At 52.7% G+C, this 14,212-nt stretch overlaps 4 protein-coding genes across 4 annotated transcripts; 2 read left to right on the forward strand and 2 right to left on the reverse strand.

Annotated features, from left to right (window-relative positions):
* Nucleotides 1–253: 253 nt before the first annotated feature.
* On the reverse strand, nucleotides 254–2,731 carry NECHADRAFT_90271 (uncharacterized protein; the record flags this gene model as incomplete). The annotated part of the gene is made up of 5 exons (XM_003054397.1): nucleotides 254–305; nucleotides 365–1,974; nucleotides 2,043–2,258; nucleotides 2,322–2,550; nucleotides 2,595–2,731. The coding sequence occupies 5 exons, from the start codon at nucleotides 2,729–2,731 to the stop codon at nucleotides 254–256; spliced, it is 2,244 nt and encodes a 747-aa protein (XP_003054443.1).
* A 259-nt stretch (nucleotides 2,732–2,990) lies between these two features.
* NECHADRAFT_90272 (uncharacterized protein) lies at nucleotides 2,991–4,552 on the forward strand (the record flags this gene model as incomplete). The annotated part of the gene is made up of 5 exons (XM_003053679.1): nucleotides 2,991–3,243; nucleotides 3,320–3,525; nucleotides 3,587–3,881; nucleotides 3,950–4,052; nucleotides 4,123–4,552. The coding sequence occupies 5 exons, from the start codon at nucleotides 2,991–2,993 to the stop codon at nucleotides 4,550–4,552; spliced, it is 1,287 nt and encodes a 428-aa protein (XP_003053725.1).
* Nucleotides 4,553–7,033: 2,481 nt separating this feature from the next.
* NECHADRAFT_75162 (uncharacterized protein) lies at nucleotides 7,034–8,977 on the forward strand (the record flags this gene model as incomplete). The annotated part of the gene is made up of 1 exon (XM_003053680.1): nucleotides 7,034–8,977. The coding sequence occupies one exon, from the start codon at nucleotides 7,034–7,036 to the stop codon at nucleotides 8,975–8,977; it is 1,944 nt and encodes a 647-aa protein (XP_003053726.1).
* Nucleotides 8,978–10,989: 2,012 nt separating this feature from the next.
* NECHADRAFT_75163 (uncharacterized protein) lies at nucleotides 10,990–13,434 on the reverse strand (the record flags this gene model as incomplete). The annotated part of the gene is made up of 1 exon (XM_003054398.1): nucleotides 10,990–13,434. One exon carries the CDS (start codon nucleotides 13,432–13,434, stop codon nucleotides 10,990–10,992), a length of 2,445 nt encoding a protein of 814 aa, XP_003054444.1.
* Between the last annotated feature and the right edge of the window lie 778 nt (nucleotides 13,435–14,212).

Here is a 14,212-nt window from a genome sequence, read left to right on the forward strand (position 1 = left end):
GGCTTTGCAATTGTACATTAGCCGTACAGCCAAAATAATGCTGCTGGTATTACGAATAAAGTGTTTGAGCTTATCCTTCCCTTGGACTATGTACACTCGGTGCTGTTCCAGCATTTCAAAAGCTACACATATAATTCTGTAACCGGGACACGATATCAATATGATACAGGCCATTGAGCTTGGCCGTCTCTGCTCATGGTAGGGATCCCCAGGAGGCTGGATATGTCCCATTCCATGGGGTTCTCCTAGACCACTAGTTAGCGATATGGCGGGGAACCCCTTCTCTAGGCACTTTCTCCTTACTGCTGAAAAGAATCCGGGAGGGAAAAAGTCGGTGCTCAGAGTGTCTGCAGTCGCCATGGACTCCTGGGGTGTCGCCCCCGCCGTCGTCTCGCGCAGCACCGCAACACAGTTGCGCAAGGTCTGGGCATGAGCCTCGTATACTGCTTGCTTCATCGGCTGGCCTGACTCTAGCGCCCGGATCTGCGTAAGATGGGCGTTGACGAACAAGAGTCTCTTGAGACTGGTGTTGCCTCGTGCAATGAGCTGGGTTAGTTGTTCTTGCATGCTTTCGAGAACTTGGATCAGGGGGGCTCGGCCAGCTTTGGCCATCTCGCCGAGGACATCGGCTTCGTAACTCGGTGCTGCTTCATCCTGTAGCTGAGTGATGACCTCAAGAGACAGTATCAGCATGGCATCGAAGTTCAAGGAGCACTTGAACAACCCCCGACCAACGAGTGCAAGACGCCATGTATCCTCCCACCGTTGGAGGGGTTGGTTGAGGTTGGCCCCCTTGTCGCTGGATGCGATAACCAAGGCAGCCTCGACACATATTTTGCGGGAGAGGTAGAATCTGGGATCGGCCCTAGCCTGCAGCATGAAGTCGCGATGAAGAAACATGATGAACCGTCTTAGTTGGTTATCCATCAGTTTTCGGTGGAACATATTCGGCCTGAGACCGCACGTATCCGCAAAACTACCGTCAGTGACCTTACTCGAATGAAAGAAGGCTGCCACATCACGGCACGCCTTACGCAGTTTTGTGCCTATCTCTAAAGCTTTCTCGTAGGATTGTTGGTGGCGAAAATCGTTGAGCAGGCGGATGACCTCGACTCTTAACGGAAGAGATTGTGCTAACATTATTTGTAGGCTCGAATCTGTGGGAGTGTCCATAGGTTTGGGCGTTGGCTCAGAGCCAGAGTCGAGATCAGGGTCGTCATAGTTGGATGGTGAACAGGCATCGTAGTCGATGTCGGAGAAGTTGAGCGGCAGGCCGAGGTCAAGACAGCACTGTACAGACAATTCCAAGACTGTGGTCCAGAGACGTGCACGAATCTCTCTTTGGTACAGCGACAGGCCTGGAAACAACTTGGGGTTGCGATGAAGCCCCATGGTGATGGCAGCGCGAAGAAGTGACCCCGAAGAGAGCCATGATGTTGCGCCACGGCAGTTGAATGTGGTCTGGCGAGCAAGGAGCAAGAGACAAAATACTTGAAGACCATCTAGATTGTATGTAGTCTTCTCGCTTGGTCCTGTGAGCCACCACTGTGCATTCTGTATCCACGTTTGCGCAAGCCGCCATAGATGGTTGGCCTCGGCATCATCAGAGACCTCCTTAAAAGTCGTTCCAATAGCAAGGATCAAAGACAACTTGACGAGAAAAACAGGCTGAAGGGTTGAAGCATGCTCCCCCACCCACACCTGGCTGTACTCGTTCCAAAAGGATGGTACATGGATGATTCGGTACATGGGCTCAAAGGTACGGAGATAACACCGGATGAGATCATCGCAAGTCTCCTTCACGGGGAGAGTCTCACGCAAGTCCCGGATAGGCTGCTCAAGATTGGCTGCGTTTTGTTTCTTGAGGGCGAATCGGAGATTTCGAGCCTCTTGCAAGGTCTCGATGAGATCGGCTTTGGCATCGTTGAACCATGGTTCGACTTGGACGGGGTGGAACGACCCCGATATTGGAAACTGATGGAATGTCAGCCATCAAGACTTATGAAGAGTTTTGAACATGAGTTAAAGATGGGGGAACAAACCCTCTCTGCTGTATGCAGCCAGTGTGTCTGGCCAAATAGCTTCGTCTTCTCGGGGACATGTCGAAGTCTTGGTGTGTGTGGTGGTATACAGGTAGATGATGAGGCCGGGGCCGAGACCAGAGGCTGAGAGGGTGAAGCATTGCTCAAGAGCAAGGATTCCTGATTCGTCAACGGCACGTCATCACCGGCCTCTGGTCTTGATGGTTGGCGTGGTATCTGAGCTCGGAGATAATCTCCTACCAAGGCCGGCCTTACTGCTGCTCCCCTCCGCCCAGATACTACGACCTCCTCCCCTGCTTCTGGATGCGTCTCGGTAGATGCTAGCTCCCGGCTCTTGGCAGGTACTGCAGCTGCATCCCCGGAGCTCCCGTCTCGGTATGAGCACTCCATCGAAACCCGAGCCCGGACGCAGCCATTACACGGCTGCCCCAAGTCGCACCGAATCTTGCGGCGGCGGCATTGCTCGCACGACTTCGCCGGTCGACGTCTTCGACGTTTGGGCCGAGGACTGTCTGTCGAAGAAGCTGCTGAAGACATGGATGATGTTTTGACAAGTTGAGGCCGGTCTGGAAAATGAGTCGATCGGGGATGTGAGCACCGAGATGGATATAAGTGAGTGGTTTGAAATGCCGAACTTTACCCCCGAGTTTGTTAAGACCGAGCTTTTGGCTGACTACAACTCCGTGCATACTGACAGAATAAGTCGGACAGATGTAGGCCAATATATGAGGGCACTTACATATTATTTGCGCACCAGATGAATATCACCGAGCTTCTAAACCGATGCCGAACTTCGGGCATATTTTGAGATCATGTTAATGATCAAGGAAATTGAGCAAGCAGGTATATAAAAGATATCTTCCTTCTAGAAGCCATGAATCATCATCTTCAAGACAATCCAGCACAATCACAACCATCCATTATCATATCTTTTAATCCAACTTCGCAATGTCCAACACCAGCAGCACTCTCGACGTCGCTACCCTAGAGGGTGGCCGACCTGAGAAGGAGACGGACGAGAAACCTCAACCAAGCCCTGAAGGGGGGACCAGAGGATGGCTGACAGTCGCGGGTTCTTCGGCTGCCCTGTTTGCCACGTTTGGTTGGGTCAACTGCATTGGGTTGTTCCAAGCTCAATACGAACAAGTTCAGTTGAAGGATTACTCGAGCTCTGATATTGCCTGGATCACGTCAATCGAGTGTAAGTCAGCCCCAGATGTCCATTCTCATGTGATACAACCTCCCGGATGATGACCCGCGATCCTGACCCGGTCTAGTCTTTTGCATGCTTTTCTTCTCTCCCGTCGGAGGCAAGATTTTCGACCATTACGGACCAAAGGTGCCCATCTTGATTGGCTCCGTCATGCACGTCTTTGGCCTCATGATGCTCAGCATCTCGAGCAAGTACTACCAGATCCTCCTGAGCCAATCGATCTGCTCCGGGGTGGGCTCATCTCTTGTTTTCTCCCCAGCCTTGACCGCTGTGGGTTACCCCCGTTGTCCAGACTCTCTCTCATCACCCCATTCTGATGCATCGTCAATAGGCCCAAACCTACTTCGACAAGAAGCGAGGAATAGCACTCGGACTTGTTGTAGCCGGGTCGTCGGTAGGGGGTGTCATCTTTCCCCAGATGGCACAGCATCTTATTCCACAGGTGGGATTTGGCTGGGCTATTCGCATCTGCGCCTTTCTCATCTTGGGCATGCTTCTCCTGTCCAACCTGACCATCACCTCAAACCTTGTACACTCGCCCAAGCCCTTTAGCATAATGGACTACCTGAAGCCCATCCGCGAGTTTAACTTTTGTATCTTGGCTGTATCGTCCTTCTTTCTCTATTGTAGGTGCTACTACCTAGGAAGTCTTTGGTCGATGCGGAAAATCGAGAGTCGCTAACACTGATGCAAGGGGGAATGTTTGTGCCGTTCAATTACATCGTCACAGAGGCAATCCATTACGGAATGAAGCCGTCTCTAGCCATAGGACTGGTATCAATCATGAACGGCGCCAGGTAAGCTTTTTTCTAAACTTAAGTCAGCCTCTGGTCTTAAATGGAGCTCTAACGGAGAGTCCGGGGATAGCTTCTTTGGGAGGACCGTGCCCAACTACATTGCAGACAAGCTCGGCCGGTTCAACGTCACGGTGGTCATGCTTCTTCTCTCCACCATCATGGTTCTAGGCCTGTGGCTCCCTGGGAGGAGTGACGGCGCCATCATTGCATTTGCCGTGCTGTTCGGCTTTAGCTCTGGCGCGGGAATCGGACTCGCCCCCGTGCTCATCGCGGGAGTCTCTCCCATCGAGGAGCTTGGATTCCGGGTGGGCACGGTTCTGTCACTGGCTGCCATCGGCTCCTTGACGAGTCCCCCGATCGCCGGAGCGATCGTCGCAGACGACGGAGGTAGCTACCGATTCGCAGCAGTGTTTGGCGGAGTTAATTTCTTGATCGCCACGATGGGGGTCGCATTACTCCGGGTCAAGTTGGGGGGCTGGAAGCTCACAACCAAGATCTGACCTGATGCCCCAGGAACTTGCCATGTCTTTCCGCGTGGAGACGGGAACCGTTGAGAAGGGGGCAAGGTTGAAAGGGGTACCTGAGGCTGAGAGGAGGTAAAAAGTTTAACGGGTTGACTTTACAGTAGACGGGATCCAAAAGCGTGTTTTGCATAGACTAGACCATGTAACCTGATTATTGAACGGCATGTCTGATATTGACCTGAGCCGTGTTATTGACTTTTTCTTCTCGGAACCATCTATGACGCCTGTAAGAGTGTTGTAAGCTTGCCAGTAAGCAAAAATAACTTGTCTCTTTGTGGCGAAACATTGCCAATCAAAGCTACAAGCCATCAAGTAGTATCAAGGTGACCTCGTAGCAGTCGTCCGCACAAGCACACGCACATACCTGCCGCTCGGGCTCTGAGAGTAAGCATAAGCGAGATATGCAGGCACCGGAGACTTTGTCTTGGTCAAGAGCTGAGGTTTGGGAGATTTGATATTACTTCATGGTTGAGCTGGAAATAGATTGTGAAACTGGAGGCGTTGGTCAACGAGCGTTGAGATCCTCTCTGGGAAATGGGCCACCAGAGGGAAGGTGCCACACACATTGTCAAAGAGGTCGTGCCTTACAACACGCAGAATGAGACATGAAAGCCGCGTTAGTCATCAAGGTGTATCTCTGAGATTTCAGGAGCCAAGGCCGCCAAGAAGGGGAATAGTCGATGAGAATAGAGTTGGTCTAGATGCACCAGGGGCAGATCTTATTCCTCCACCTGCATCATCTCTACCCGCAAAAAGGGTTGCATTGCATCTGTACGACACCCAATGATGCTTTAATGCTGGCACATTTTTCGATTTATTTTTGTTTCCGACATGATCAACGTGCAACCACCCCAACGCTGCATGGCTCCACGATATGTTTTGTTTCGTTTCTCCTCTTTAGTGGCTCAACCGCCCTACCTTTGATCTGGAAGACGGGAAACGAGGGGTGTAAGCGTTGCTTCTCGTGGTAATGCACCGATTGGGCGAGGATCGATGGCGGGGAACCGCTCTACCGGCTGGACGCCACACGATGGCACATTACACAACGGTGATGCTAGGCCCCGATGTGCCGCTCACCTCACTTCCCCAGAGTTCTCGGCCCCGAGGGCTACCTGAAACCCGCATTCGGACCTGAACTCTTTTCCGGATGCTCTTTGCGGTAAGAGCGGACGCTGTGACTGCCGCTCGCACGGGGGAAAGCATGGAGAATCGCCGAGTTGTCCGCGGCGAGGCTGGATCGACACGCTCTCGTCAGCAAAGAGATTGACTCTAGAACGAGTTGCGGAGCTGAAAGACGGATATTCTTTTCCTTTGCCAATCATGTTGGCCAATTCCCAAATGCCGGTACCTGAATCTTCCCGATGCAGTCGAGCAACTCTGCAGCGATGGCGTCCCGACCGCACCGTCAACGGCGAGACACAACGTCTGTTGCATATACGAACGGGTGGCTCACTCTAAACATGCGGCATATCGACTGCCGGCGAGGTTTACTTCCTTGATTGGCTCCCCTTGCTTTGGTGAAAGCCCAAGAGGTTGGTTCCCGTTGGCGTTCTACAGTACCGGCTACCTAAAGTTAATTCTCAATTTTCGCCACACTCTTCGCCTTGCCCTGAGCTGAGAGCCGTTGCAACTCCCGGGCTAGGCCTATGTTTAGCTACACTAACTGTGCCCGTTATCGAATCAAAGATGTGCCGAAGAATTGCGGAGAGACGGGCTCGCACCGTTTGATGAAGGGGCAGCGGTTCGAGCCTATGCCGTTCGGCCCGCTCGCTGACCTCCTTTCGAGAGAAGCTTGTTTTGAGGACTTGGTCCAAACCAGCCAATATGGAGGGCGGAAACGAGTCCGTGTATTCGCGGTCCTCCAAGAGTGGGCACTTCCGTTCAAGGACATGAGCTTGAACATCACATGCATGTACAGTGCAGCCGTCATCTAAACGTAACTCAATAAGCATGGATAGAGTTGTGCCTGTCCGTCGAAGCCGCTCGGATGCGGAATGAGGCTCAACGTCAGGTCAGGTCATGGGAGAGATCAAAGCTGTATGGGGTCAGCACTTGGAGCACGGATCTTTGAGACTATCTGAGATTGTCGCAAAGCCAAACAGAGGGTATAGGCGATTCATGTGGCGGTAGCCCTGGAGGCTGGTGTTGAACCGGCGGTAATCGTGGGAAGAACTCAATGGCTTGGGCCCAGTGCCAGCCACGCTGGTATGGCACGGGGAAGCTTGATGCTCGAGTCTCAAGCAAGAGACTCAAAGACGCTCTCAGACATCTGGATGGATATACCCTCATTTCATCTATAAAAGGAGACTCCTGCCCCCTCAACCAACTCCTTCTCATCCAGATCTCATCCTCATCCCACGAGCTCCTTCAGCACCCATCTCCGGATCTCTTATCTTCACACTCTCGTTTCAAACAACTCTCTTTTTATCTTCTTCTCAACACACCCCGTCTTTCAACATGAAGCTTCATCAAGTCGTCGCTGTCCTCAGCTTCATTGCTGCCGGCGCCTCCGCCACCCCTGGAGGTTATGGTGACAAGGACAAGGACGTCAAGTATGGCAACAATTACGGCAACAAGTACGGAAACAAGTACGGCAACAAGTACGGCAACAACTATGGCGACAACTATGGCGACAAGTATGGCAAGGACGGCAAGGACAAGTATGGCCATGGCAAGGACGGCTATGGCAAGGACGGCAAGGACAAGGACGGCAAGGACAAGGACGGCAAGGACAAGTATGGCCATGGCAAGGACGGCTATGGCAAGGACGGCTATGGCAAGGACGGCAAGGACGGCAAGGACAAGTACGGCCACGGAAAGGATGGCTACGGCAAGGACCACGACAAGGACGGCAAGGATGGTGACAAGTATGGTCATGGCAAGGATGGCTACGGCAAGGATGGCGACAAGTACGGTCATGGCAAGGACGGCAAGGACGGCGACAAGTATGGTCATGGCAAGGATGGCTACGGCAAGGATGGCGACAAGTACGGTCATGGCAAGGACGGCAAGGACGGCGACAAGTATGGTCATGGCAAGGATGGCTATGGCAAGGACGGCTATGGCAAGGACGGCAAGGACAAGTACGGCCACGGCAAAGACGGCTACAGCAAGGATGGCGACAAGTACGGTCACGGCAAGGACGGCTATGGCAAGGATGGCTATGGCAAGGACCACGACAAGGACGGCAACAAGTACGGCCACGGAAAAGATGGCTACGGCAAGGATGGCGACAAGTACGGTCATGGCAAGGACGGCTATGGCTACGGCCACGGCAAGGACAAGTGCAAGACCTACGAGTGGGACATTGGCCGCTGCGACTGGTGCCCCTACAAGCCCTACCACCCCCGCGATTTGGATGGCCTTGAGGCTCGTGGCGACTACGGCTACGGAAACGGCTACGGCTATGGCCACAAGACTTGCAAGAAGACCTGCCCCGACAACAAGAAGAAGTGCAAGAAGCAGTCCTGGGACTACTCCAAGCCTACCTACGCCGGCGACTTTGAGGAGTCTGTTTGGTGTGAGGGTGGTGATTCTTACAAGGTGAAGGGCAAGATCGCACCTTGCGGCGACTGGGGCAAGTACGGCAGCAAGCAGTGCCTCTTTGTCGAGTACGCCGACTGGGACAAGTGGAGCGACAAGACCGCCTATCTGGGCATCTACACCACCGAGACCGAGGGCCCCAAGTACAAGAAGGATCTCAGTCTCACCAAGGACTACTGCAAGGACAACAAGTGCGTCGTCCCTCTCGACAAGTTCCCCGGATGGCCCAAGCTCTGCGGCAAGAGCGTCTGGATCGGCATCGACGACGACCAGTGCAAGCCCAAGAAGGGTCACGGCTATGGTGGCTATGGCAAGGACGGCAAGGACAAGTACGGCCACGACGACAAGGACAAGTACGGAAAGGACAAGGATGGCAAGGACAAGTACGGCCACGACGACAAGGACAAGTACGGAAAGGACAAGGATGGCAAGGACAAGTATGGCCACGATGATGACAAGTACGGCAAGGACAAGTACGGCAAGGACACCTACGGCAAGGACAAGTATGGCAACAACAACAACTACGGCAACGGCAACAAGGACAAGCGTGGCAACGACGACAAGTATGGTAACAACAACAACTACGGCAACAACTACGGCAACAACAACTACGGTGGCAAGGACGGTAACAAGGACGGCAACAAGTATGGCAACAACAACTACGGTGACAAGGATGGCAACAAGGATGGCAACAACTACGGCAACAACTACGGCAACAACTACGGTAACAACGACGACAACAAAAACTACGGAACCGACCGATATGGTAGCTACGGCCGCAACTACGTCAAGTACATCGAGCTTGACATCACCTGCACCTACCCCAAGAAGTGCGTTGCTTGGTGCTGCTGCGCTTAAGCGACGACTTTGCCGGCCGGGCTCTTGTCTGGAGACCGAGCCGGAGGCTCTCAGGCCAATGCCATGGCAAGTTCTGGGACGCCATGATGATGATGACGAACGGGTAATACACAGCCGTGACGCTCACTGGTTTTTCGCTTCTCTTCTCTATGTAGTCCTGGGACAGCGCGCTCATTTGTCTGTCCAAAAGTTTAAACTATCGGTTTAGGGGGTTGCTTTGGGAATCTTGTGTTTGGGATCTGATAGGTAGTCAATTGACAAAATTGGGTGTGAAACAGTCTTGCCAAATGTGTGATGATGTAGTTGAACTTGAATAGCCGACATCTCTATAAGCTTAATTGATAGGGCTGATGAGAAGATGAGCTTTGAAGAGGAAACTGGGGTATGAGAGTAGACTTTGAGGTCTTTGGGATGAGTTTAGGATCGCTGATCCAGACCAATCCAAATATGGACTTATTAGCTACCTAGCCATAGTCATGCTCTTGGAGTCGTCTGTTAGTCTGCCACTTTTGTTTCCATGGATGACGTTACAATCACCTTGAAGTGAGATGAATGAATTAGGGAATGGGTTGATAAGTCCAGACCGGGGCCCATCTCTTCTATCGCACCCCTGCGGCGCTACATGGTATCACTTGGAGCAATGGCAAGTTCACATTGCAATTGCCGTGATATCTTGAGATCGAGTCCTCCCAACGCAGGGAGGATTAGATTTTTGCCGTTTTTTCTACTCTTCTTCTTTTTGTCTCTTGCTGCAATAGTATCTTCTTCTACAGTTATGGCAATCAGGGGGAATCTATGAACAGGAAACTTGTGTCTGGCGCTTCTGTAATAAGGACACTCATAGTAATGAGATGGATGAACATGACTTGTCCTCGAGGCGACTATGTGATTCCCCATGGCACAACGTGACCCCATACTGGTAGTAGAGCAACCGGATAATCAAGGTACTATCGTTATAATGCCCTCGATATACTGGTAAAGGCGAACTTTACAGCCGTATTGTCGCTCACTGATCCAATTCTAGCCTTTGTCTTACAAACAGTGGCCCTTCTATTCATCTCACTTAGAGAGGCCCAAGGAAGATCGAGGTTCATTTTTATTGTTATTTGAACTGCCAATTGCAACATCTTGATCCCTGCCGTCTTAATGTAGTAATAGCGCACGTGTCCTTTCATCCACCTTGGTACAAACGTCTTTTCACCAGTGGGCCCGTCACCACCTCATCTTGATCTCAAGTATCATCTTCACTTCCACTCCCGTAGCATCATTAATGAGTTCATTTTCCATATCAATATTCTTTATATCGACCATATTTCCAACGAAATGCTGTTGACGGTTCGGTAGACGAGACGTTTGGTGGCGGGGTGACCCCGCATCGCCAAGCTGCAGCATTAGGGCGAGGTGATGATGGCGGCGCCCACAAACAAGATTGGATCCTGGGTAGTGATGATCAGTATTCTGAACAGCTGGAGCAGTCAGTTTGTCCAATATTTGCACACGATGAGGAGTCGATAGAGGGGGACAATGATAAAGCAGGCATCCGTATGGCATCTGCAAAATTTCAACCTATTCTCTGGGATGAGGCGTCAGTCAAGGGCTTGGGTCAGAGCACCAGGGTTCAGTCAGTCAGTCAGCCAATAGAGCGCACACCAATTGTTTTCTGGTACAGCCTGTCAGTATGGAGTAGGGTCAATATTCAGACCCACAGCATGACTTTTGTTCCAAGACACATGAGCCGACTCGTGGCATTGGCTGCCAGACTCGTTGATATGTGCTTGACATGTCGAAAGATGTTGGTTGAGTAGAGAGAAGAATCCTGGTATCATCAAAATAGAAACAAGTCTGGCTCTGGCAGCGCTTCCCATGATAACACAACGCCTGTCCATAAGTACCAGTACCCATGCATAGTTACCCTCAGAGAGGCACAACAGCACATCCACAGCAGTTATTATTATTACGTAGGCGTCAGACAAACCCCACTGCACGCACGCACTGCTTTGCTTTGCTCTTGATTAACCCAGCTCCCAGGACTCGCCCCAGATCTCGTTCAGATTCAGCCCTAGCAGCTCCAGACTCGGATCCAGATTGAAAGGCTGGGTGGAGTCCCCCCCTATCATCCAAGGGGCCTGGTTTGGGTCGATCGGAGCCGAGGGCATCGCCGGCGTAAACGAGAAGGGAGTCACCGACTGGATACCAATATTAGGAAACGCCCTGCCATGGAAGTCAAGCTTCATTACCTTTGGCCGGTCGTGTAGCGGTATGTTGGGTGCCCCCATTGTTGCTGGGCCGCCTGCCACCGCGTTCATCGGTCCTGATACTTGTTCCCCGGACACTGGAGGCTCCTGGTTGGCAAGGAGTCGGTAGTGTAGGTTGACAAACCTCTCTGCTGAGGTCGATTTGGCAACCTCTGGCTCCTTGGTTCCCAGATGTGCTTCAAGGAGTCCCAGTGCCGCACACATGATCGAGTATCCCCACGGTTCATTGTTGCCACATCGAAGGAGTCGGTCCTCCTTCATCGCAATGCACTTCTCAATCAGCTTGAGAGTGTGGTGTGAGTTGATCATGATCATATTGGTCGATCCTCGAGGCTGTAGCATTGTCACGCTGCAGAGGTTGATGGCTGTCGTGAGCGCATCCTCCCGGAGGAAGTTGAGGCTGCGGACCCCTTGCTCATAGAGCTTGTCATGCAAAAGGACAATGTCCCGTGCCGCGTTGTAATAAATAATCTCCGAGTATTGATACTTGGAGTTTTGCTTGCGGAGCTTTAGATATGGTTGATGGAGTGGAATGATATACTGTCGCAGCTGCACATGCAGAAGCGTATATGCAATCAAGGGGTTTTTCTTCCCCTTGGTGTTGTCAATGTTCATGTCCCATGATGGTAGCGCATCGATCTCCTGTGTTAAATCGTTGGTGTATCGAATCACCTGGTCATAGTCGATGTCAGACAATGGGCCTGTCAACAGACGGCTGAGCTCCAGACGGAGCGGTAGACTCTGTCGAGCCAGATGCTGGAAGGAGGAGAAGGTGTACTCCTTGGTTGGCTTCCCAGGTGGGAGAACCGTGGTGCTCTCATCAAAGTCTTCGTCGTCGAGGTTGCGAGGCGCATTGGTATCGTAGTGAAGCTGGCTCACGAGCGTCGGTAGACAATGATCAAACGACGCCTGCATATCAAACTCCTGGACCGTTGCCCAGATTCTCCGACGCATCTCTTGGTGGAAGACGGTGATCTTGGCAGCCATGTGACTTGGCTCCCGATGGAGTCCAACGGCAATTCCGTCCTGGATCAAGGCGCCAGAGCCAGTCCAGAAGCGCTTCTTCTTGATGGTGTTGACCCTCTTGCCCAGATACAAGAGGCAGGCCAATTGATAGTGAATCAGGCGACGATGCTTCTGACTCTGCCTCGATGACCACTCGTCGCAGGCCTTGATCCATCGCTCTGCCCAGTGGCGGGCATTAGACATCATGCCAATGAACTTGAGGTTATCGTGAGTGTGAACACAGCTGGCCACCGCCATCATGGCGAGGATGAGGGCAGTGAAGGCAGCATATCGCTTAGTGGAGCCAGGCTCCCAGTACTCATCGTACTCTTTGCGGAACGTAGGGATGTGAACGATGCGATGGACCTGCTCAAACTGGTCAAGGTAGACATCGATGAGGGCGTCAGACTCCTCCTTGCTCGGCAGCAGAGCCTCCAACTCTGGATCCGACTGCTCAAAGATCATTTCACGATCCTCGCGTCTTCTTTTGCGGTCCTTTCGGTCATGGAGGATGACTGGACGAAGCCATTCATCTGCCGTCTCCTTCATGAAAGGACAGAGGCCTGTCAACTCGACAAAGGCCATACTGGCATTATGGGGACCAAAGTAACGGGTGCGGAAGCCTCTGCCACGGAAGAAGCGAAGCTCCCCCTTATCGGCAGACATGTTGGTGGCCTCGATGGATTCGTGTACTTCGCGAACGGAAGGGTCTGGCTCCCCAGGATGGGCGTCATCCTTTTGGGTCTGGGGCGAGGTGGTTGTGGCAGCGACGGTGCTGCCATCGAAGGAGACGCCAGTGCGGGATATCTGGTTCTTGAGCTGGGCAATCTCAAGCTCGAGGCGTCGGATCCGATCGTGATCCTGGCGGACGAACTCTGGGTCCCGCGGGGACAGGCCGGTAGTTGGATCGACGAAACGGCGTGAGTCGAGCTGGGCAAAGGGCGGGGGTACGCCCGAGGAGGCATTGACTACCTCTCCATTGCGAGACTCGTAGCTACAACGGTCGGGCGTGCCGCTCTTGATGCAACGCTCGCACGGGAAGCCCCGGTCGCACGAGAGCTTGCGACGACGACACTCGAGACAGCTCAGTCGGACTCGCTGCCGCTTCCGGGCGGGCGGCTGGCCGGAGCCGTTGCTGGACCCAGGCTTTCGGTCACCGTCCGAGTCCGGGGTCTCACTTCGGTCTGAGGAAGTCATGGTTCGATCGAGCCCGGAGCCGATGGGGATGGGTTAGAGGCCTCTCAAGATTGCCCAATGCCGGGCGTTGCTGGGACCTTGCGGTTCGGAGTTACGAAGGAGGAGGAATCGCTCGCTGGGCCGACCCGGGGGCATCAGCAAGTCAAAAGGGATTTCTTTATCAATCTGATCTGATAACTTGCGTAGAAAAGTTTTGCTGCCCCATTTGAGGTTGTCAACGCCGAGCGGAGATACGATAGAGGGGGATCCAAGGGTTGGCCATCTGTGGGTTGAAGCTGTGGGGGTGTGATGACTCAGCAGACCGTTAGTGCAAGGGGATACTTTGGGTTGTCAGTTGTCGCACTTCAAAGTTTCCCGCCCAAGATTCTGAGACAGGGCCGTGATTGGCAATGAGCAACAGGCAACCAGAGCACAGTCATTCATGAATTTTCTGCGAATTAATACTACAAAGTTGGCTCTCCAATCGTGAATTTCTTCTTCATGATATTCATCATCAAGCGAAGCGCCAGCTCGGACCTCCGATGGATCGCCGACCGGGACCACTCAACGTTGCCGTTACAAACCACCAACAGCCGAACCCACAGAAGCCGAGCCGCGCTGTGTAAAAGGCAGCTTCCAGAGCCGTTCAAGCGTCCATGTGGAAACGTTGAGCACCTCATCTTTGCTGCGTAAGCAATCCTCGGCTCCTTTGGTCCTCGATCCAGTTGTGTTGCTCAATCCTTTCGCCGATGCCTCACCGAGCACCTGATGAGACGCCAACCTCGGCACATGCGCTTCC

Source organism: Fusarium vanettenii (assembly GCF_000151355.1).
Source record: "Fusarium vanettenii 77-13-4 chromosome 1 genomic scaffold NECHAsca_1_chr1_3_0, whole genome shotgun sequence".
NCBI classification, from domain to species: Eukaryota; Fungi; Ascomycota; class Sordariomycetes; order Hypocreales; family Nectriaceae; genus Fusarium; species Fusarium vanettenii.